This window comes from Anguilla anguilla, chromosome 7, assembly GCF_013347855.1.
Source record: "Anguilla anguilla isolate fAngAng1 chromosome 7, fAngAng1.pri, whole genome shotgun sequence".
Lineage (NCBI taxonomy): Eukaryota > Metazoa > Chordata > Actinopteri > Anguilliformes > Anguillidae > Anguilla > Anguilla anguilla.
Window position 1 is genome coordinate 35,691,495 of NC_049207.1, and position 25,956 is coordinate 35,717,450.

Below are 25,956 nucleotides of genomic sequence, written 5' to 3' on the forward strand. Positions count from 1 at the left end.
CAAGTGCCAGCTCAAAAACAACAAAAAAGCCACAAGTCAAAGTAAAGCAATCTGTGCTCACAGATTCTCAAAGCCACCATTCAAAGTAAAGCAATCTGTGCTCATAGATACTCAAAGGCACCAGTCAGAGTAAAGCAATCTGTGCTCACAGATACTCAAAGCCACCAATCAGAGTAAAGCAATATGTGCTCATAGATACTCAAAACCACCAGTCAGAAAATGAAAGGTGTCTGCAAGAGTTTGGTGCTCTGAGTCTATGTAGTAAGATTGCTGCTAAAGGGTCTGCAAATCAGCATAATATAGTCAACAATAATGATTCATTTAGAACTATACTGATAGGAAATAACTACTGGGTATTTGAAATACCAGAAAGAAGGATGGAATAATACGATATTACCACCACATCAAAGAGCAAGTAAGCAAACTAAATACGGATTCATTCAATTTCATGAATTCATTACATTCATTTAGCAGACGCTTTTATCCAAAGCGACGTACAAAAAAAAAAATTCACTATCAGGTCAAAGAGTAGCATCTATTATTTAATTTAATCTATTCCTGAACATGTCATACACTGTTTTCCATGTACCCAGGACTGGCTAGAATGAGACATGTGGTCAAGATCAATGGGGGAGATGCCAGGTCAGAGGACCATGACAACAACAAAATCAAGGATTCACACCCACAGAGCTTGTGTCTTTCTGTGCCATGTTGCCATTAAAACATCTGAGCACCCCAAAGCCTCTCCTCTCCAAGAAGCAAAAACTGTATCTGTGGATATGACTACTACAGTGTATCAAGGAACCAAAAAATAAAAAGTTAATTACGAACCAAGAGTTAAAACCTGTGTCTAGCAACCTAACAACTGTTTTCTATTATTAAATTCTTATTTTCTCACAATTTGAATAGCCAAATCTGGTTCCTAACTCTCATCACTACAACCTCCTCCTTGGGAGAGTGCAGACAATTTACATTGTAGGCAAAACTGCTTTTACACTCAGAAACTCAGATATAGGTGTATCCCCCAGAGGAGAAACAGGAAGTGAGCTATTTATTTCCTTCAACCATCCTTCCAGGAACAGCTTTAACAGACGGGTTCATGGAGGAGGGCAGGGGGAAGAGGTAAAAGCTAGAAAGATACAAAGCTGTGGTCAAAGGTAGTTGGTAGAGCAGGCTCTCTGGAAGACCTGACTGCTTGCCTTGGATGCAGGAAGTAGTGATGTATGACATTGTGATGTACAGGGTAGAGATGTATGTGCAATGATGTACAGGGTAGTGATGTGTGAGCAGTGATCTATTAGGTAGTGATATATGAGCAGTGATGTAAAGGGTAGTGGTGTGTGGGCAGTGATGTATGGGGTAGTCATTTATTGGGTAGTGATGATAGTGAATGTCAAAATGGTGACACAGCATGAAAGAGAGCAATAGAAGTGCTAACGTCACCTTCTCTTTGGAGGACAGCGTAGGATGGACAAACTTCCTGTAGAGCACACTGGATCCCTTGGTGTAAGGGGATAATAACCACACCACAAAGGCTATCTTCAACTCATAGTAAAAAGGAAGCCTGCAAAGAATGAGAAACAAGAATGTCCCCTTAAAATCAGGCTTCATGACCACAAATAAGCACACAGTCAATGCACAACTATAAAGTTAGAATATATTCAACTCAGTTTTGCTAATTTTGTGACTAATAGGTTTTGTCCCTTCAAAGCAAATGCTATAAAGGCACAGTAAACTAGCAATTTCATCCCGTCTGATAAATATATCCAGGAGGATGAAACTGGCCAGATGACACCTCAAACAAGTTGCATCTTGCAGTCTGTAAATCGAAGGAGGAAAAGGAAGACACAGTGCTTTTGTGCATTTAGTGCATGCGCATTTTCATCCTGGCATATAGGCTACTATACTGTTTTATTACTTTATTTGTATTAAACTATTACCTACTTATATTTGTTTAAATCATGTCTGACATGTTTAAGTTTGTTTCATTGCTGCATTTGTGATGCTCTGCAGATCCGCAGTCCCTGCACCCACTTTGGGTTTGTGCTTCTCCAACATTGTTTGGAATCGGCCCATCTATTGCGCTGGCAGCATACAGTATTCTCAATTTATAGCTTCATGATATGGTATCCAAGCATATATTCCATTAGGAAGAGCAGAAAGTAAAAAAATACTGAACACATCAAAATCAAACCTCAGTTATGGACTGACCCTCAACTGAACAAATGTTTTAGCACTACTGGATGCTTCAGAGTCCATGCCCCCTGACGTTCACACATCAAATGCAGCTTATATACACTGTGCTTGAAAGCACAAGCCTCCTTCCACATAAATCACAGGACTTTGATCTGTAGCATGTGTAGACTGCATGTACAGGCCTTTTTTAAGAGCAAATCAGTTGTTTGTATAGCATTTGGTCTTACTGTCATGCCAGCTCCCTTGTCATGTCGCTTTGTTTGTATCTATATTGTCCCAGACATGTTTTTCAGCTATTTAGAAAATGCAAGCCCTGCTGCAGCACAAATCACGTTCTAATTGAATCCTGCTTAGACCTTAGATAATAAAAAATTGAAATTACAAGGGAATAATCATTTTCACTTTTCTGGACACACCCCCTAGTGTTCACTATCACCAAAAATGAATGTTTCCCCCTCATTTTTTGGCAGTCTTTCCATCCTACAGGACATTCAAACTTTGCACACGTGTGACCTATACTGACCTATAAAGAAAACTTTGCCCATCCCACAAAATATTTGTCAGACCTCCAAAAATTGTGCTTTTCTGTGCTTTGCCTGTACATGTTACGGCATGTGGTCTACCAGGAATTTAAAACTTTTTGTACTTACAGAAAATATAATGACCTAATGAGATACTAATCACTGCTGTAATATGTTTCTACCATATTCAGTATATACACAAAATAGTGTCATATTGTTTAAGTAAATACATTGAAAACAGTAAAAAGTAAAAGTAAACACAATATTTACAATAAAACGAAGTGTAGCACACTGGGTAAGGAACTGGGCTTGTAACCGAAAGGTTGTAGGTTCGATTTCCGGGTAGGACACTGCCGTTGTACCCTTGAGCAAGGTACTTAACCAAAATTGCTTCAGTATATATCCAGCTGTATAAATGGATACAATGTAAAATGCTATGTAAAAGTTGTGTAAGTCACTCTGGATAAGAGCATCTGCTAAATGCCTGTAATGTAATGTAAAAACATACAAATAGAATCTGAGGGCTGAACGATTGATTATGAGCTTACATGACAGAAAATTTGCAGTTTATCCGATAAGATATGAATTGACAGGTAGGGGAAGCTACACAGCATGATGGGTGGACTGAATTTTGTCCTGAATATAATGTATCATCTCTTGATGTGGGTAAAAGTTGTGGGCCTCACCAGCAAAGAAATATGTCTGTGATTGTTTCTGCCGTGGTGAAAAGTGCAAATATGATCCAGTACATCATCCATTTCACCTGTTTGAAAGAAGGAAAAGAATACTTTAGAACATATCTGCACCCAGTCCTTCACAAAATTACAGGCAAAGGCAATGGAGACTGCCCATCACATTGTTCCAAAGAGCCAAGAATTTATTTTATAATACGCCACAATATGATTAATGTACTTACCTATGCTGGGTCTTTGTCAAGATCGTCAGACCTTGCACAGGTTTAAACATTAATCAAATTGTGATGTACATTTTTGGTTATTTGGGAGCTATTATTGCAGCATGCAGACTCTGTTACGTTGTTTTTCTGTCCTTCACCTGTATCACCAGTTTGAATGTGCAAGTATTATAACTTTTCAATGTCCCACACTAAAGGCCCTGGCTCAGGTTCCGATTCAATATAAATGCAATGCATCACTGGTGTCATTGATACTCCACCTTCAATGACAAAATTAGGCCATTTTTATAACTCCAAAAACTGTTATATATGTACCATCAAAACTAATGCTAGCCTTATTTTGTTACTGAAAGTGAAACATACAACAATATTGCAGTTGGACTGGATCTGGGCCACTTCCCATCCACATGAACTGACTTTGTACTCACATATTCTTTCACATCCTTGGATCTGACAGCTTTATATGAGGAGTAGGCTGGGTATAGAGTGCCAAAAATGAGCCTGAAAGAGTCATAAAACAAAAGACTTTAATCATGGAGGACCCACAGGATAATAGCCGTGCAACCTGAAAACAGCACTGTTAAAAATACTTTAATGTTAAAACAGAAGGATGAATAAAACCAATAAAGCCTGAAGTACAACAAATACGTTTCAGTATTACATGATTTTTCTTTAGGCTATAAAGTGGCTATACTCCACTGCAACATTGGTCTATTGTCAGGACAAGGTTCCCAAGAGAAAAAATAGTATACTTGAATGTAATAAAAATATATTATTTAAAAGTTTTTGAAGTGTACTTACAGGTTTTGTACTTAAAGTGTGCTTAAAATATACTTCTTAAAAGTACAAATACACTATATGACTAAAAGTATCTGGACACCCCTTGGTCTGGTGCTGTTTTTCATGGTTTGGGTCAGGCCCCTTAGTTCCAGTAAAGGTAAATCATAATGGTATAGCATACTATCACATTCTAGATGATTCTGTGCTTCCTCAACAGTTTTGGGAAAGGCCCTTTCCTGTTGACAAGCCCCTGGGCACACAGGAAAGTTCATATAGAATTGGTTTTGTCGAAAACAGTGTAGAAGAACTTGACTGGCCTGCACGCAGCCATGACCTCAACGCCATCCAACACCTTTGGAATCAATTGGAAAGCCAACTGCGATCCAGGCCTAATTGCCCAATCAGTGCCCAACCTCACTAATGCTCTTCTGGTTGATTGGAAAAAGATCCCTGCAGCAATGCTCCAACATCTAGTATAAAGCCTTCCCAGAAGAGTGGAGGTTGTTATAGCAGCAAACTCCATATTAATACCCATAATATTGGATGCGATGTTAAGATGTCAGGTGTCCACATTCTTTTGTCCATATAGTGTATACTCTATGTCATTAAGTTGTACTTCACTGTACTTCATATAAGTATACTAAATCGCATATACATATAGTGGTATTTTAGTGGTACTTTAAAACTGGAAATACTTATATTTTATGACATTTGTATTATTCATCTTGTCTTTTTGTTCTTGTTCTGATTGATGAAGTGAATTAACAATTTTGTAGGTTTCTTTACCTTGCTCAGACACACCCTAACTTGTAACAGATGATTATTATGCAATGCGCATATTGAATATATAAATACTGTAAAGGACTTCACAACACATCAAGTAAACAATCATACTCTGCACTACTTTGGTGAGAGCAGGAGTAAAAACTCAGCTGGGTGTTAGTGATTGCTATGAGTTTCATCCAATACAAATGGATGAAATATTTGCGCCTCTACCCACATTCCTGGTCTCCAATATAGATGAGGCACAAAAATACATTTGTTTAATAACTTAAAAATGGCTGTAAGTGACATGACAAAATATAATTTAATATCTAATTTGTAATATGATAACACAATAGTAATGCAGATGTATGCAGTAAACATTTTAATATACATTAGATCTGATAAATATATTCCCAGTAAAAACCCCAACAGGATAAAAATGAGTTCCTGAGAAAATGAAAGCCATGTGATTAGATACAAATGTGCTATTGGTTTAACTGTGCTCTTTTCCATAACTTATTTACAATATTAATACTTGAGTCTCTTTGTAGATCAACCAGAAAGCATCCCACTTTCCACTTAGACAGCTTGAAATTTTTTTTCAGACCTTCAGGAGCACAACCACAGTACTCCGTCTACACATCACTGAGTTAGTACTCGCTATTGCAAGCATACTAGATTGAAGTCTTTACAATGAAAATATTTTTCAATTCTGAAGTGAGGTGGGCTCTGACTTGATTCCATGCTATGTTTCACATTTGGGACCTCTGTAGTTAATTCACGAGGACACACTCTGGTATGCTTTGCCTATTGTGTCAGGGAATCCAAACCTGATATAACAGTGCATCAGTGACACTGCTAAAGAGCAATCTCGTAATTCATTGATACATGCAAACACTTCTCATCGTGATTGACCTTTCTTTACGGCAGCTGACAGCCTCATGTCTGTTACCGTGACATTTGCATGGGAGTCTGTATGCTTGTTTGGGCCTCTGGGCCACGTGTCAGCAGAACCTTATCGTGCTGTCACGTCACTCTCTGATATGCCTCCTGTGACCCCTAGCTCAACAGCATGGGCACTGGGAGCACAGGACAAATACCAGGCTGCACGGTTACACGACATCCTGCCAGCTGACCTAACAAGCTGGGGCCTTAAACTGAGAAGCCATATTCAACCATATCTCTTGCTGAGAAATATGCAAGAGAATTCATTAGTAGAGAATTAATACGCAGAATACAAACACTGATGCAGTGGAATGTGCATCGTATCATCCCCCATGGCATACATAATTCAACCTCTTGTGTGTCATACATGCCCCAGCTTCTCTTTCTGCCTCCACAGTCAACTATGAGTGCAATACGCCTCCTGCCCCCTGCATGTGGAGCTAATCCCCTCTCACCACACTTCTTTTCTTGATCCCCTTTTCCCTCTCGAGGGTACAAGCCTCTAAAAGAAGCTTCTGTTGTGGCATGAAAACACAAGCGACCTTTCGGACCAGGAAAACTATTTATTCTGTTTTTCTTAATAAACAAGCTTTTGTTCACATATGTACATAAATACATGAGACAACAATCTCAGAAGAATAGGACGGACACATTGGTTCATATTTATGAAAAGGCTGGTATTTAGTTCTGGGCACATACTGTACTGACTTGCAGCCTGGATGACATTTTATTTGAGATTACAATCACCTGACATCCTCAAGTTTAACCAATGGTAATGTTTACCAGAAATACACACATCAAAACACATTTTGTAAAATAAACAGCTGAAGCTGGTTATCAACAGACAGAGAGTTTCGCCTTGAATAAATAATAACCCTAAACTTTTTATTACAATGAATGATGTGTGCCATTTTTCAATCATGGTCACCTGTTGGCAGCTTCAGAGTTTGATTGTGGCTCAAAGATCAGATTTCCTGTTGTCCATATCTTGCCTCATCCATTATTAGCAAAATTACTCAATTATTATCCTAGATTATCCCTTCTACTATAAGACACTTACTGAAAGTGAGCACCCATCTTAGTAGAAGGACAAAATTGTCCTGATCGGAAGCCACCAACAGGCAGGTTCTACCCCAAAATGGCTTCCTGTAAATCTTGAATGAAACACACGACGGTGCACTGAAAATGTTATTGTTCCTAAATCACTATTTTACCATGATTTTCCATTATTTCCCCCTGCTGGCTCTGAGTAGATTTTAGCTGGTCAGGTGCAGTTTTTCTGTGTAGTTCTCTATTTGATGTTTTACTCTCCCACTGGATGTGAGGAATATACCTGAAGCTATTTGTATCTGTTCGTCAGGTTTCACAACCTTGCAGCTTTGCAAAGAGGAAACCTGTTGCTTTGCCTGCACATTATCAATTTGCCCTAACGTGGGCACTTATGCCACATTCATTGCACAAGGATGAAAATTCAGGAAAATATGCAGGCAAACTTGATCAAAAGGCAGGTCAAAACAGGGCCTCAAAAGCACTTTCAGCTTTATAGCTGAGACATTGCAAGTTCAAGCCCGGGCTACAGTGCTATAAAATAACTGGCTCAGTCCTGGGGTGGGCCTATAGTGATCATTCACTTCCTGGGTTTTTAAAATATGATTTCAGTTTTAGTGGATGCATCTGATTGACAAGGACAATTTTATATGTGTAATGAAGAATATTTTACACATCTAGAGAAGCTTCTGAAAACCTGCCATCTGTACAATGATACGTATAAGGCATTTGGGGGTTTGTGGTGTAAAACAAGAAAATACACTTCATGTAACTCCAAAGTAGCTTGTACATCAACATTGTGCAAGTTGTCAGAAACTTCTATTTAATTTCTTTAATATTTTCAATTGCACATGGAAAGTATCTGGGCCAATGAAAACCTAAACTGAAACTGAAATAATATTTTAAAAACCTGAAAAAGTAGACCATGCCTTTATGTTGGCCTTAATGTTGTTCCTTAGAACAACCACCACAATAAGTGATCCTTTTAGCTTCTTTATGGTGGCTGTAATCATTACAAAAGGCAGTATCTCTTGGAATGAAGAATGTGTGTAATATCATTTAAAAGAATTATCCATGAATAATGACCCCCAGCCACCATGGTTTAGAGAAATATGCATGACATTTGTCTCCCATAAGTCTTAAGGCGACATCCAGGCGAAGTTACATGACTTTTCCCTGCTCCTATATACAGAGATGACCAGAGGTCAATTTCCAACTATCATTATTATTAGGCGTAATGTGAATGAGATATCCATTTAATTATACAATATGCTAGTAAATTATAATGTGCTTTCATATTTTATCAATAGTTTAACTAGCACATAAGCTGTAGCATTCATCATTAGCATGTTCACTAGTGAGTGAATAAATGCCTACAGTACATGTTACCAGTTCTCATCAGTGAGAGATACACTCATGTAATATGGTGTGTGGCCAGTCGAATGAAAAATAGTAACTTGCTCTTAATTCATACCTTCCAATTAAGATTTCTAACCCTAAATTTAATAACTTAAATTGGTGTATGAAATAGTACTAACAATACCATCATTTATTCCTGAAAATTATTGTTAGATTTTAATGAAAAAATAGTCAGTTACCATAGTTGAATTCAAGATATATATTGAGTATTAAAATATGTAATAGAAAGGTAATAAAGGTAATAAATCGTGAAATTTAAGGATCATATTTGTAAATTGAGGGTCTTTTTTTGTCTTTTGAAATTTTTTATCAGCAATTTGAAGATAAATATGTGTCATGTGTCATTTATCATGTAGGCCTACTTCAAGTAGTAGAGCGGTGTTTGTTTCCTGCCTGATTTGGTAAAGCAGTCAGATCTGAACTTATGTACATTCAACTTCTTTTCTTTTTCCAAAGGACTCAAGGGGTTCTTTAAAAAAAAAAAAAGAATTATACTCGCCAAATATATTCAATGTATTATATCGGAATATTTTTTTTTGCTCAGGATGTACTGAACATAGTAAGCAAAGTGAATGCAATCATTAAGTATGTATCATTATTACTATAAGTATGCTGAAAGACTGCTTTTAGAAAGTGAGTACACTGAAATAAATGTGTAAATGTGAGTAGCCTGCCTTGTGCCTGTAGGGCTAATTCCTTATACAGGGGTTGATTCAGAGGAAATGTAACTGAAATGCAAACAAATGTCATTCTTATAGGTACACTGTACTGGGGCTATTCAACTGGTAGCAAGGTAGCCAAATGCAGCCTGCAATAGAGGTATTCTCAGCCTTGGCATGCTTAAGTAAAAAAGGATTATCCAGATGGATGAAAACTTGTAATAGGCTATGCCTCGGTCAACATCTACAGTGTCAGCATACCACTCTGCAGTGACAGAAAAGTAAGAAATGGAAAATAAGTTACAAAGCCACAAGCTTATTGAGCACTATTCCAAGGTAATGCTACCCCATGTTTCCATTAATGAGTCTAGATAAGAATGTCCACCATATAAATACACAAATAATGAAAAAATAAATAACCTCTTCATCTTGGCTCATGTTGCATTAGTGACAGCGGGAAGATGCTGAATCCTTTTGTCAAAGTGCTATTTTTCAGAAATGTTTTTTCTAAGGAAGTAAATCCACACAAATGTTTTATCTCAGTAAGATGAGAAGAGTGAATTTAAAATGCCAAATCTGTAAATGCCTTCATTAAAACCACGTTTGTACAATGATACATTAACTGCGTTAACTGGGTTCAGACATCTTTCAGGAACTATAGTGGTCTCACCCCCGCAAAGGTGACCATCTGACCTTTACCTCATCACATCTGCATGCGTTTCTGCTATGGTGTTTGCCAGACAGCCCTACTACCATGTTTTCCCAGCTAGTTGACATGGGGTTATGAGAGGTGCTGACAAGGCAGAAATTGGGTGGTGCTGCAGAGACATGCACACAGAGTGAATTCAACACAAAGAAATGCAGAGAAGTCCAATGGAGCTTAAAGCAGCTGAAACCCCATCACCTCCGCCTATCAAGTGCACTTTTTCACCGCAAGTCCATCAATTATACACGTCTCATCTGAAAATTTCATTGGTTTTGGAGGAAGGACTGAGGATTTTTGTATAATAATTAACTGTTTGCATGACATTATTTTCTCAGTAGATCCATTTTTATCTGATACCCTTTATTCAAACAGCTGCACATTAACTTAAGCTATTCGAGTCAAGCATTAACCTTATGAGAACACACTGGTAATTTAACCTGCAAGCTTTTAGTTATAAGACCACAACTGCACAGACACGCACAGGCACAGCCTCAGATACACACACGTTCAAGCACAAAGGTACACATCGACAGACAATATAGACACCCAGACACACAAATACACATATACAAACTAGCAAGTCACACTGAATAAATATGAATATAAACACAGTTATAAATACAGACACACATGCAATCACACAGACAAGTCACACACAAGACAAAAGCATAATAGGTACAGAAGACACATACACATAGACACAAAGACATGTACACACACACGCCCAGGAATATATACAGGCACACACTTGCACACACTGGCCTAGCTTCTGTCAAAATCTGATTTAGATTTGTGTTGAATCCACACTCTTGGTATGGAAGGCTTACTTACTGCAAGTTGAGAATTTTGCAGATGCATGACTCGTATAAAACGTGTTTAACACTATGGAGTAACCACAGAAGTAGCTTGACCTTACTGCACTCCACCAAGGAATACCCACACACACCCACATGTACACGCACACACACTGCAGTCTGCTTCTCTTAAAATATTGCCAGTGATAAGTAGGTCATTTACGCACTCAGCCTCAGTGGAGGAAGAATGCATGCCCAGCCACATAAAGTCTTTCTTACATTGCTCTGCCGTTGTGCTGTTGTCATGAAGTCACAGCAATGACAGGACAATGCTGTGAGAGCATGACACCACATTGAAAAACTACATATATTGCAGATGTTATCCTGACAAATAAGTGGATCCCTTTCTTCAATGTTAATGTTTTTTTTTTTTGCAGGCAGAGAGCAGAAACATTGAAGCACAAAGGGTGGGGACGAGAGAGAGATGAGTCATGCTTCTCTGTGCTCTCTGGCTTTACGAGACTCACCAAGTGAAAACTGTGGGTCCACCACCGTCCTTGGCCGCATAAAAACAATAGCTTACTTCATCTAAACACATGGAGCAGAGGCATTAACCCAGCCAGACTTTAACTCTGCATCTGGAACAAAGCAGGCTGCTCCTCTGACATTTCTCACAATCCTTTGGCTAATCTGATTTCCCGAGCTGGAATGATTGAATATGGGAATCTGAGATGAATACGGCATGCTCAGGGGGGTGCTACTGAAGACAGCAGTCATGGGACCATGGCCTGCAAACAATGGCCTATCCACAATGGAGGAAATGGCTGCTGACCACGCCTTCAGTTAAGACTAGATAAGAGAGAAAGTAGGGGTGTGGATGAATTCATGGTTCACATGGGGAGAAGAGGTACTTATGTGAATCAAATCTGCAGGTGATGTGTGGAAGAACTTTCAGTTGTGTGATTTGAGAGATGGTTGAGCCATAAGGCCTTTGACTGGCACACAGGCTTTGCTGCATGGCATTCTCTGCCCAGCATATTTTCAGATGCTCAAAAAAGTGCTCAAAAACATGCATGGTGTGCTTTACATTGCTAATGAAATTGGCAAACACCACTGCCTGGAGAACTGTTACATCTTCAAAATATATGAAGTGCAGCACAAGAACACAAATTCAAAATTTAATTATATACAGAAACAATCAAGTACATGAAGACAGAAAAGAAACAATATTATTCACAATTACTTAAAGGGGTATTAGATAAAAGTATAGGGGTATAAAATAATAATTATTATTCCCTGAATGGGAAATAGAAAGTGAAACCCAGGAAAGGATTCAGGCCTCTCTTCTCATTTTTTAAATCAGCAGAGAAGAGTCTCGGGTGCCCCTAGCTACCACATGGTGCTCTCCAATCCTGCGAAACGCAGTCCCCGCCAATCATCGGTCAACTTAAAGAGTGGCGCTCCGGCAGACAGATAAAGTTTCATGAGAAAACCATGTTCTCATGAATCATCTCAATCTCAGGGCAACAGAATCAGGTTGTATGGCTTGAACCCAAAGCAAGGAGACAGCCCACCTCAGCCGTAATGTGCCATGGCTTTAGACTGAGGACGGCAGGTGCTGGTTATTTAAAGCTCGGCTCATTCTGAGGAAAAGATCCAATAGCACTAAATATATTTCTCGCTGCTGAACAGGAGACTGGAGCTTATATTAGATACTATATTAAAAGGATTTAATGGTGGGGGAACAGTCACCCACTGTGTGCCTGTACAATCCATTAAGGCCCACTGTTCCTTTGAGTATTCCCTCAACAGTGCTTTGCGCATGGCACCTTTACTGAGCATCATCCACCTGTTCTCCTCGACAATGTCGACAGTGTTGTAGCAGTGGACAAGTGTCTTCCTGGCTTTTAAATGTATATTGTCCGTAAGTGGTTTTATTCACTTAATATTCTGATGTTGCCAGAGGAGGTAGTTTGATCTAAATACACTGTAGGGGGGAACAAACTTCCGAGGGTGTGAACTGAACTTAATGAAGCACAAAGCATTTCTTTCTTTGTAAGAAGTTTCTGACTTCCTGTTAACACCAGTGATCGATTTATGGGTGGCCCTGTGATTACCAGACATGGCTTGACAATAAGGATTTATTCCACATTGGGAAACTAAAAGTGTTCTGTCCAATAAATACCTATTATTAATAGACAATATGTAAATAGTAATGTAAAGTAAGTGATGTCCAGTTTTCTTTTTATAATGTCTTTCTGCCAATGTGGTGAGTGGGCAGTTCTCACTGCTCACACCTGTGGACAGCTAACATATCTTAACACCCACAAGTGACCACAGAACTTGTTTGTCTGGAAAAGACAGCGGTAATAGGAGCTACTTATGAGCAACAACACAGAGCCGGAGAGAGCTAAAATAAGCCCAAACAGCAGTGCATCACAGAAAATACTACCCCAGCGCTTACTCAGGGTAAATATATTCCATTCCCATGTTTGCCCACCCCTAGCACCCAGCTCACTGATCTCAGATCAGCCTAAAGTTCAGAGAACACTGTGGCTGTGTTCTCTGAAGGGGAGAAGTGAGTTACACCCATTTGCTATTAATGAAATGGACTTATAATCTGTTCAGTTCTCAGGCATCTGTACATCTCAGTGACGTACAGTACGTGACCTGAAAAGCTTGAGGAAAATTCCAGCCATGTAAGTGGATAATGTATATGCTACATTGTCCATGGTAAGGGTGTTTGTACAGACAGATAATGTAATTCAAATGCTTAAATCCTTTGTTTTTGTTTCACTTGATAAAAAGGCTAACTAAAACCCTGGCTTTTCCCCCAAAAGACAGGCAGCAGGGTAAGAGTGAAGCCTCTATGAGACGGTGTGCCTGAAGTGTAAGCAGTGGTGTAGTGTGTATTAGATAGTGAGCCTTGATATGCATGTGGTGGATGCCTGGATGGCCAAGCATCAGGGGCTCTCCCCCCAAGAATGCACCAGTGCAGCGAGAAAAAGGGGAAGGACTTTAAAGCATACAGCGCAGTCCAGACAGCCCAAGGGTCCCTCCAGCAATGAGCCCCTCCCCTCTCCTGCTCCATGCGTGCTATTTTTAATTCCTCCCTGAGACACTCCAGGGCACAGCAAGGGAAAGGGACACGGCATAGAAGGACATGAGATACTCTGTCGCCTATCGATTGCAAGATGGCCAAACACTCTCAGTCCAGACAAGGCCTGCACGGATGTTACTTGAAAAAAAAAGCATTTAGGAGATATACGACAATATAAGCAGTACTATTGATTCCCGAGAATACTGTCATTATCAGTGTCTGCCACTGTAACAGTACATTTCCATTTAAGCACTGGAGGGCCTGAATACCAGCTTCACTTCGGCTGGGCATGCTTTCATTTTAGCAGCCCCAGACAAATTGTAATGATCAGACAGAAAAGATCAATAGGAATATCTGCATGATGACAAGTGCTTGTACTTTTTAAACGAATCAACAGGTAGTTACTGGTACTGTTAGGAATGGCCCATGAATGAAATACATTTACTGGCTGGTGCGTTTAATCAATTAATTCGATCCATCATGGAAAGAAAGAGAATGCCTTTTTTGCTTATAATTTAACAGAACATAGTTTGTTTTGGTACAATATGTTGCACATTAGGAGGTTTGAGTTTTTGATGAATGCCCGTTGTCATTAATGTTACTGTAATGGGGGAAGGAGTGCAGGGCATCAACACTGTTGACAGGTCAAACATCTGATTGTAACAACTGACAAAGATGAGAATCTTGATCCCAGCGAATTCCAGAATCTGTATACATTGTCGCACTTTGTTTCTCCCAGCATTTGGCAAACGGGTATTGCTAAAATACTCAGGCCTATACAAATAACAAGCTAACGTTAAGAGTTACCACCCAAAACTGACTGAAGTCACAGAATCTGTGGCAGCTGCAAATTAAGTGACAAACACCCAGCCTTGCAGTATATCCCAGTCACATCATTATATTATTGTATGTTTATTATATGTTAAGTTAATACATCTGCCTATGGTCTTAACTTTCGGATACAACACTTTACTACAGTCTCGGTATCAAACATTAATTTACATTTTCTACACATTCTCATTCTACGCATTCACACAGTACAGTTGCAAACAATGAAAATTGTTTGATTACAAATCTAAAATTGTGGAATACAGTGCCAGATTAATTTTTAAAAATGTCTTTGTCCCAAACATAATGGTGGTCATTGTATATTGCTCGGCATATATGGAGTTCCATAACCTCTACATTGTAAAAATACAGGTTCAGATTTAACATATTATTCTGTGGAGGGCAGCGTGTTCCTTGGATATTGGCATTTTGTGTAATGTTTGTAAGTAAGTAAGAGATTCTGCCTGAATGGTAGGTGGATTTGAACCCAGGCCTCCCACTCATCCAAAGGTTTTCATAGGCAAATGCCAAAGGCAACGTCGCTATTATTTAATCTGAGGGTTGCGTCGTCAGAGAGTGTTGTCACAGTAACCTGCTACGAGACCTTTGCATTACCACATCTTTAGCAAACTAGCCAAGCGTCATCCGCTAGATGAGCAGAACATTAACATCTAGTTTTCTAATCTCAGGGTACCAAATTAACTTGTGGGAGTACCTTGGTCATAGAGATTTTGACAATTGCACAGTAGGTTACTATCGGGCAATCTGACCACCCACAACAATTTTTAGTCATTCAAATTGTGACATGTGAGTGGTTTCCCCCCATTAGCCTGGCCTTACTAGCTGTCAGACCTGATGGCACATGTGGTTACATCCCTCTTGAAACTCTTGATAATGGGGGCACAGAGACTGATCAAAGGAATTTGAGTGATTCATCCACTCAACCAGCTCACATTCTCTAACTACATGGGGGACAAGCAGGTAACAGGTCATGCCCCTCCTAGCAGTTAGGGGCATTTTTTTGATGCTCATTTTTTATCTCAAATCTGTGGTTATCACAAAAGGCTGGCTGAGTAATAATAATAATAATAATAATACATTTTATTTATATAGCATCTTTCCAGAGCCCAAGATCACTTAAACCCAAGGTCACTTAACAAAGTTGAAGTACAGTAAATACAGAAGGAAAGACAGATAAATAGGACAATAGTACAGACAAAAGGGAGTACAAAATAAAGTATAAACACAAACAAGAAATGTAGAAATCAATACTGAAGGTTAGCTTATGCTGAAGAGGTGAGTCTTGAGTAGGGATTTTAAAATTTCAACACTTTCTGCTTCCCTGATGTTCATTGGAAGAGCATTCCACAGAGACGGAGTGGCCACAGAGAAAACTCTTTCACCAAAGTATGGAGATGGGTCTTTGGGATGGTGAGTAGAGTGCCAGAATTAGGGGAGCAAAGGGTGCGAGAAGAAGTGCATACATTTAGCAGATGAGTGAGATAGGGCCAGGTCATTGAGAGCTTTGTAGGTGAGAAAATAACTTTAATTGATACTGTAATTGATATGTGCCTTGATGGGAAGCCAGTGTAGGGTTTTTAATGTCGGTATGATGTTTTGCCAGGATTTAGTGTGAGTTAACACTCTCACAGCAAAGTTTTGGACGTGTTGAAGTTTAGTCAGTAGGATATTAAGGAGGCCACAGAGTAGAGAATTACGTCAAGAAATAAGTCAAGATGGGAGGCAACAAAAGCATGAATTAAGCATTCAGTAGTGAGGGTGGATAGTGAAAGACGAAGGCAAGAAATATTTCTAAGGTGAAAAAATTAAGTTTTGACCAGATTATTGACATGAGGTTGAAAAAACACCTGATGATTGAGAATGACATCTCGGTTACAAACTGCCATTGAGGCTTGAACAGAGAATCCATCAATATTTAAAGTGAAGTGGCTGAATTTGGATAGCTTGGAATTATTTTAAATTACTCAAATTTCTGTTTTGTCGCTATTTAACTGAAGGAAGTTGACAGTCATCCATTGCTTTAAGTCTCTGTGGCAAATGAGCAGTGATGACGGAGGGAGTTTGGAAGGAGAAGAGAGATAAATCTGTGTATCATCTGCAAAACACTGGAAAACATGACCATGCCTTCGAATGATCTCACCAAGAGGTAGCATATAAATCAGAAAAGCCAGTGGTTCTAGCACTGAGCCCTGGGGCATGGCCTGGGTGACAGGGGCCAGGGGCGATTTGAAGACTGCGATTAACAAAGTCAAACGCTGCGCTTAGGTCTAAAATAACCAATATAACAACAGCACCTGCATTAGCAGCTATGAGCAGATGATAATGACCTTCACCAGGGCAGTTTCTGTGCTGTGCTTCAAGTGGAAAGCAGACCGGAATTGCTCATACAAGTTATTTTTCTGCATGTGGTTTTGTAATTGGGATGCCACTATATGTTCCAGAACTTTTGCCAGGAATGGTAAATATAAAATTGGCCTGTAGTTTGTTGTTTGTTGGGGTGATGGAAGTGATTTTCAGGTCATTAGGTACAGAGCTAGAGGATAGTGAACTGTTAATTATATTGACAATAGCAGGGCAGATTATAGAGAGGCAGGCTTTAAGTAAGGCATTGGGCATAGCGTCTAGAAGGCAGGATGTGGGTTTGCAGCAGTTAATGAGTTTGGAGATTTGATCTGTGTCAACTGAGCCGAAGCTGGAGAAAACAGGACCCAGCGAGGAGCTAGTGGCCGGATTTGAGTGGCCGGCGCGAAGGCCAGAGAGAGCCATAAATTGATAGCACGCATTTTTGAATGGAAGAAATTGAAATTTGAAATTTCAGAGCAGAGTGCAGGGGTGTGGAGCAGTGCGGAATTCACAGGTGCACGGGTGAGTTTACTTATCTCAGAGAATAAGGTCAGAAATGTTTAAGTCGAAGCCATGAACATCTGAAGGAATGAGACCAGAAGAACAGACTAAATCCAGGATGTGACAATGGTTATCAGTTAAAACATTCCAGCATGAATAGAAAATAAGCAAGAAATTTATAATCAGCGGAATCCACAAAAATATATTCCTAAATATATGAAGGTATGAATAAATAACAACCAATTAACATCTAAAACATTTCACAGTGAGTTTTTCATGTGATAAAATGAGTAATAATGCCTTCAGTGTGGATAGTGTTTTTATAATGAGCCCATTGATTTTGGTGAAGCATTAAGTGCAGGCACAAATGCTCGTATACAGATTCAAATTAGCATAATCATTTCTGACTTATAAAGTAAAAAAGTAACATCACTGAACTATCAGTTCACTTTTTAAATGATTTAATAGCTTTACCTACTCTAATTTTGTATATTTCTTGTTAAATGACCTGTTAAAGTGAGCCCATGTGCCAATTTTTTTTTATGTTTGTGTGTGAAATGCCCATTGATTACATTGCGTTTGTGATTACATTGCAGGCAGCACATTTGGCCACCCTAACCATGGCGATCTCGTTTTGTTCTTTATCAGTGATGTTAGAAAATGAACGCCCCCCAGATGTGTCAGTCACAGGCAAAGTTAAATAGTTTATTGTGGGATGGCAGTGGTTGAAACACAACCACAATCACTTTACTGTGGTTGATATTAGTCTGAGTCTGACCCTCATGTGTTGCCAGGGAAACAGCACCTTTAACAAAAATGCTTGTTTAATTTTTTGGCGCATAACCATATTATGAACAGGATAATTCACTCCAAAGTATGAGGTGAAAAGATTTGAATGCACTTCTCCGTGTTGTGCATTAAAATCAAATAACCTCACACCCAATAACCTCACACCCAGTCAAGGATTATTCTTTGCATGGCCTAATAAATACTTCCATGGCTGGAAATACAAAAGCGTGCCACTTTGGTTTTACAAAAAAATCTCTACTTGCTGGCGTGAGGATAGCCTACCATAAAAATGTATCATGTTGATGTTGCACCACTGTCCAGATTTCCTGGCACTGACATTTTGCTAGCTAACTTAAATCAATTCGTACACAGCGGAAATGGGCATAGAGTGTATGCCTCCTGTATACTGCTCTGTGGATGTAGCTCAGGGGCACCTTTTTTTTTTTTTCACAGCGACATGCCCCTACTACAGCATGCCAAAAACACACAAAAAAATGCCAAAGAGAAACAATGGTAATGCATGTGACATATCGCCGAGTCTGGCTTTAAATGTTTTCATTTTATTAATAACTCATTTTCATTTTGGGGCAAGTCTGTGCCCCCTAAAAGTGTTGGGCGACTGGACATTGGGCAGCAGTGCTTGTAACCCTGGAATAAGATGGCCCTGCCTATAGTTCCCACTGATGGCACCAGACATGCTGCTCTGAGTCAGTTTATTAGCCGTATGACTTAGTTACAATCTCGAAGATTTCCGTTTCGTTCTCTATGGCGGTACCAATGGCGAGAAACGGTAATTGCAGGTGCGGTTTTGGACCTCACTTCCCATAGATCCAACCGGATCCAACCAGTGTCACCTGTGTGACGTCAGTCAGTTGGCACCTGGGCCACGCCAACTATAACACTTATTTACTGAACAAAAAAGGGTTGTTATAAAAATAATGTTATGTACATACTCATTCATTGTCTAACATTAGGCTAAACAGTCTTTACACTGCCGAGCCGGGTTAAAATGCTGTAGCAGATCTGGGGTAGAATTAGTGATGATCAATTTCCACACACGTTCTTTATCCACCTTTTGCCCGGTATGAACATCTTTACACTGCAGAGAAGAATCCGCGGGATTCGCTGTGGCTCGTGCAATTATGTATCTCGTTCACAATAAACAGTCTTTTTCGTGAATGACTGTTGTGTAATATTTTTGAAACAACTGCCTTACAAAATGTTACCCCTGGTGTTTCTGGTTTTGCTAGCTAAACTGTTCGAGAATAAAGCTGAGCTGGGTGTTAAATTAGCAATCAGAACAAGAAGAATAAAACAAAAACAAAGATTTCATCAAAAAAGGGCACCAAGGCTGAAGGAATATATGAGGAAGCGTAATAAAATAACGCTAATCCATACTGCCGTATTCTTTTATTTAGTTTTCTCCGGCTTGACATCTTTACACAGAAATCAGACCCGGCTCTGCTCCACGTATACCCCGGCTTTATTCCGATCATTATAATATACTGATGAACTTGATGGCAATGTAAATAATGGTAACGCCAGTTCAGATCAATGATTCGCAACGAGACGAAACGGTTTTAGAATGTTTCAGAGAAAATTGCAGTGGGGTGAACTGGTTAGTAGAAGAACCGTTGCCTGCCCCTTTAGTTAGCTACATTGCAACGTTGCAACAAGGTAGCATTGCATTCGAGAGATGGTTGGCGAGGTCGGTACCGGTCGGTAGCGTTAGCTAGCGTTTTTTCGAATTGTTAGCTGATATTAGATTGTGTTAATTACATTAGCTAGCTAACTAACGCAACGTTACCTGATATGAGAGATGGATACTGTGCGCAACGTTGTCTAAGCTAATGCTGGCTTTCTTGACATGCTCCGGTAGCTAGCGTTAGCTTTGGAAATAGCTATGTAATTTAGTAATGTTACATTTTCATCAAATGTAATACGAAATCTACATCAACAAATAATATGACCTCTCATGTTACACAAAAACTTTAGGGTGCCATAACCCCCCCCCCCCCCCCCTTTCTCTGTTATTGTAACGCAAGCAGACACTGGAAAAAATAGTACGCCACTCACACACAAGTGAGTTGTAGAGCAAGCCTGTTGAGTTAGCTCCGCCTACCCTCTCTGGCGGACCAACCACTGATAGGTGATGAAAAACGCGTCACTATGCGCCGCTTGTGATTTTTTCCCGGGAATGTCGCCACAGACACCCAGTTCTTTAATCATAAATTATAATAATATAAATTAATATAATAGGCTCAATCACCATTGTGTTACCTAATTCGGCGATATATAGTGACTTAGACATTTATTTTAATGAAAATCTTCGAGATTATTACTTTAACTAACCACAGCTTTGAATGAGAATTTATCTTCTCTCTCCCCCTGTCAACACTTAAATTGAGTCAGCAACTCCTGGAAAACCTGTGTTAATCAGTTTCGTGGTTGCTCGGCCACACCAAACAATGTTCAGCTGAGCAGCACATGCTGATATTAAGCCAACCATCCAATGCCATTTTGCATGTGAATAAGAACAATAAGAAATGGTTCAAATTTATGAGACATACTGAGAATTCAACAGCTCAATTACGCATGCCATAGGAGCTGTGAGATTTTATCTTAAACAGGACAGCAAAAAAAAAAAAAAAAGTACAAATCCTTTATTGCTCAGGTTTAACTCATCCGCTGTAACCCAAGCGGACAAAACCTGGCTTCTTTGCTGAAGCTCATTTCCTGGTCTTGTTGAGGGACACTGCTCACTAGCGCCAGCATGGTTGGCTCCAGTATTGGTGTTTCAGCCACCCATTAAGGTAAGTCAATGGTAACAATAGTCAAAATAAATCATTTTTTTTCCCCACAAGAAAATTAAATTTGTCTCTTGTAGTTTGTTTCTTCATCTAATGTCTCTGTATGTGATAATGTGTTAAGTTAGTGTTATTTGGACAAGATTTTGTGGATGAATCAGGGATCTCACATGCTTAGTGTACCTCACGTGCTTAGTGGACAACCCGGACTCAGCCAGACTTCATGCCTATATAACCCTAACCCTAACCCCTCCCCCTCCCTCCCCCCACTTTTCTTTACAGCAGTCTCTGCCTTCAATTTGTACAACATGGCAGCGCCCAAAAACGGCACTTCTGCGATTTTAAAACAATGGGTGATGTCACAGTGACTTGGTCCATATTTTTTCTACAGTCTGTTACAACCCCACCCATGATTCCATTTAGCTACATATAAATGGAAACTGGTGTCTGGGATATCATTTATGATTTTCAGTTCATCTTCAGTCCTGAGTGCACTTGTAAAAACTGACTGGGATGTCAATGCATTATTGTGATAATGTTTTTGTCATCGCAACATTGTAGAGTGAAATTTTAATCCACCATGGAATGCTTGGCCAACTGTCACATCCTCCTGAATTCAGCAAGAATTAGTTGTTATTTGAATACTGTCTTACACTTCAAAAGCCAAACACAATAGAACAGAAACACATCACTGAGTACAGCATGACCTGATCAACTGAACCAAATTACTATCTAACTTTATTTATAAAAAATGGCATATTATAGTACAGTAGGCACAAAGGCGGCCCCTGGTCAGCGCTACTTATGATGCAAGGGACATATGACACAGCACTTGGCCCAGAACACCTGATACTACACTGCAACAGATATGCTTTGGCTTGTATTGCATCACACAAGATATTCACTTATTTGTAAAAAAAAATAATAATAATAACCCCAGTAATCTAATGTCTAAACTTTCAGTGCATCTATGTGTTAAACAGAAAAGCTTTAGGCCTACACAACAGCTTTTTATGATAGACAATCCTTCAACAAATATGGGGCAAGCACAGGCAGAAACATATCCTCCTAAGACGCGGCTATTAATTTTTGTTCCCTGCAGGGGAAATTAGCCCCTGGTCTAAATCACAAGAGCTATATATTCATATACATTCAATGAATAAAATTAAATAAATGAATAACTGAAGTGTTAAAAATCTTGTTTCTCGGGATCAAAGGACACGTTTTTAAAAATGGATGGGCCTAAGATAGGCCTTTCTGTAGCCAACGTTTCACCTCATTTTACCGTGTACATTATATCTATGTCAAGCTCAGCTTGTCTAAAGGACCTCGATCCACATTTTACCATTTATAAAATTCTAATGGCAAAGGACCGAAGCTTAACATTTATAAATGGCTCAACGAAACATAAATGTCATCTAGCGAAATATTTCGACCAATGAGATTAGATTTTTGTCTAGCAGGTTTTCCTTTAAAACGTAATGGCTAACCAAGGGAAACGCGAACGGTCTTTAAAAGCGCATGTATTTTGTAAGACGATAGACTATACACATTTGATTTTCCTTTGATTAATGCACGTTTTGGGATGCGTGAGTGCAATAATGATGAATAAATTAATGTGTCAGCTATCTAGAAAAGGGTAGCGCCAATTACGTCAGCGTAAAGCATGAATAGGATTTCCATCAGTCTAAAAGGCAGAGTTTCATTTCTTTGTCCGAAAAAAAATGATAGCTCATGTCAAAAATTACACATGCACATTACATAGGCGAAGACATCGCACAAATCAGTTCATACTGCAATTAGATACCCCAGAGAAATAGCTGCTCAATCGAATGGACGTGGCAACAAAAGGATTCTCGAATCAACCAAAAGCCAGTAGCTATAGATACAGTGATACAGTTCCATAAACAGGAAGGTAATTAAAAACTAACAACTAAAATATGTTTAAACCAAAACTGAAGTGGTCAACAAATCTTACGTGTTATTACTTTACCCCCGCTAGAGACAAAAACCCAAATGAAAACATACATTTCAATTCCTGCTATAGCTGCAGTAAAGCGATGTTATTTGAGTCTCAGACAGCCCGCACAACACCCCGATTCACCGTGTCGCAAGCAGTTATGATAATAACATCTGTCCGAATCACATCGGCGGTGCTCCGTCTACCATAGAACAGTCAATGAATTGCAAGTATAAACGAATCGTTACTTAAAAAAAGAGACAACACAATTACTTACACCACAAGTCTAGAGATAATCCATGAGACCATTTCGCTGAGAAGGCAGAGTACGCGTGCTTTCGGCAGGGAGGAGTTTCTTATCTTTCAGCATGAACAGTCAAACAAGCGGTTCTTGCGCCTGTCATTTGACAGCCCCTTCAGCGCAGGCGTTGCACTTTTAGTGGAGTCGCCAGGGGGAGCACCAGCGCCTCAAAGGGACAAAAAAAAAAAAAAAAAAACAGGTGTCTGTTCCATATTCCCTGTTAACCGCCACTGCTAGGCGACTGATAACCTCTGGGTGTGTATCTGTCCATAAATAACATAACTGAAATTTATGGTTAGATTTGGATGAAACCGTGCCAATGCTACATATATGCTTGACTAGAAAGGTCTTCTACAGATCACTTTGTGTTTTCTAAATTTATTATTTTAGGTTCAGTGTATATCTTAAATTGGGTCAGACATTTAGGACGTCATGCCCTATACACCTATACTGTCAAGGTACGGGGGTTAGGACCCAGGCGCAGAGTGGGAAAAACACGAAACTAAAAAACGTTGATACAAATAAGACTACTAACAAAAAACAGAAGAAACAAAGAGCCACGAGGGGCATATAACGAAAACTAAAAGAATACAAAAAAAAAAAAACAGAACTTCACAAGTACGGAAAACAAACAGCAGAAGCACAAGCGGAGACAAAGGCAGAAACGCACAAGCAGGTCAAAAACACGGGCAGGTACATAAGGTCAAAAACAAACACAAGTCGGAAACAAACACAAGGAACCAGCACCCGAGTTAAGGGGACAAAGAACTTAAATAGACAGGGGTAACAAGACACAGGTGAACTCAAAGAACAAACCAGAGGGAAGAGAAAACGAGAGGCAGGTGGGGACGATGATTAAATAACGAGAAATAATAAAATAATTGAAAGCAACAGGGGAACGAGAAGAACAAAACAGAAGAAAAACAGGGAAAAACAGAGACAGAAATACAGAAATACATTTCAGGGTTCCCCACAGAAATAACCACAACAGCCACAGACACTCAGCCCTAAAAACATGAAATTCTGTACATTCTCACCCCATTTCAACAGACAGAATTAATAAACAACTTCACATGTCCACACAATAAAACCCCAAACTAAGAAGATTTTGCATTTTCTCCTTCTTCTTCTTCGTCTTCTTCTTCGTCTTCTTCTAATTCTTATTTTTCCTGCCGCCTATCGCAGAAACAAAATGTTTCCCGATTGGACATTTTACCGACACCAGCCAAATCTTCACCTACACGACCCAATCAAAAACTTGCATACACGCAAAATACCCATACCTTTTTCCTCTGAAACATTTCCAGTTTAAACAGGTAGTCTGCCTGTGGCCTAGTGTGCAAGGTTACAGTCTTGGGAACATCGGGTCCTAGGTTCAATCCTAGCTAGGAACATGTTTCTTTAACCTGCTTTTACCCTCACTAATAATTGTCTACTACTTCTCAATTATTGCTTTTGCACCATATCTACCCGCCGTTCACCAAACGTATACACTGCATTATGACGTACCGTCTGCACGTTGAGTTATTAACCGGCTACAATATTGCAAAGCCAAATGGATTCAACGGGAGCTCTTCTGTGCTTACTGGCCTGTGCTCTTCTTTAAAACCATGGACAGGTTCGCTAATGATATTTCACGCATTGCATAGCTATGTCATGGTGCTGCATTAACAAAGTCACAGACTGCTAAACCTCCGGTTGAAGGATTGAATCCCGCCTCGCCCTCAGGCAGACAATTTCCTCTTTTACACTAACGTTTTCTTACGCTTTATATTTTCTTTACCAAAAGTCACCCACGGCCACCCATATGCATTTCATGACGGCAAATGTATTCCTTTTATTACAAAGTTACACCAGTTCACCACTGTGCCATTTCTACTAACTATATTTCTTCACTTACAAAACCTTCTTATCAGCAAACGCCGCGTTTCTACATTCATGTTACCTCACCCTGTTCTCTATCTAGCCACATACAAACAATTACTACGTATGTACATTCTGCAACTCCCCATTAAAACATTACATTTAAAATCATGACTCACTCATAATTATAACTACTAATACTGTACATGACAGAAGCACATCAATGCCTCCACTTCAACATTATATGCTTTATACTGAGTATTATATATACCATTCGAAAAGGAAACTAAGATCGCTCATGGTCACTTCATTTACTTCACACTATAGTCTGTGATTATGTCAACCTTCACCTACATGCCCATTCTGATAAAAACATATTGTTTCAACTACGCAATTTCATCATTTCTCTTAATTTCTCTCACACTGTTGTTATTTTCTCATATGCAAAGCCTGCTGGGTCATATGCGTCTGCTCCTATTCTCCACTATCAAGTTTTCCGGTTCTAGTTTAGCAAAACAGCGAGGAGGATTCCTACCTGCAGATAAGCCTATCCATTATAAGCCTTACAAACACTAAAAGTGCATCTCCACGAAATAACAGACAACAGAGCAGGACAGAAGGGTACACAAGTTGCGACCTATGGAGCTCTAATTCTACGGGCTTGCTGATTCTTTTGTCAATCAAGGCTTGTTGGATGG

At 39.4% G+C, this 25,956-nt stretch overlaps 1 protein-coding gene across 4 annotated transcripts in view; it reads right to left on the minus strand.

The window, feature by feature from the left end:
* Nucleotides 1-23,518, minus strand: part of reep1 (receptor accessory protein 1) — a 49,562-nt gene extending 26,044 nt beyond the window's left edge. For all 4 annotated transcript variants that reach the window (XM_035425880.1, XM_035425879.1, XM_035425878.1 and 1 more), the window contains exons 1-4: nt 23,372-23,518; nt 4,059-4,131; nt 3,404-3,480; nt 1,444-1,564 (exon numbers count right to left, since the gene is read on the minus strand). In XM_035425880.1, the coding sequence (XP_035281771.1) occupies nt 1,444-1,564; nt 3,404-3,480; nt 4,059-4,131; nt 23,372-23,403 (303 nt within the window). In that variant the 5' untranslated portion in view covers nt 23,404-23,518. The remainder of the gene's footprint in view (nt 1-1,443; nt 1,565-3,403; nt 3,481-4,058; nt 4,132-23,371) is intronic.
* Between the last annotated feature and the right edge of the window lie 2,438 nt (nt 23,519-25,956).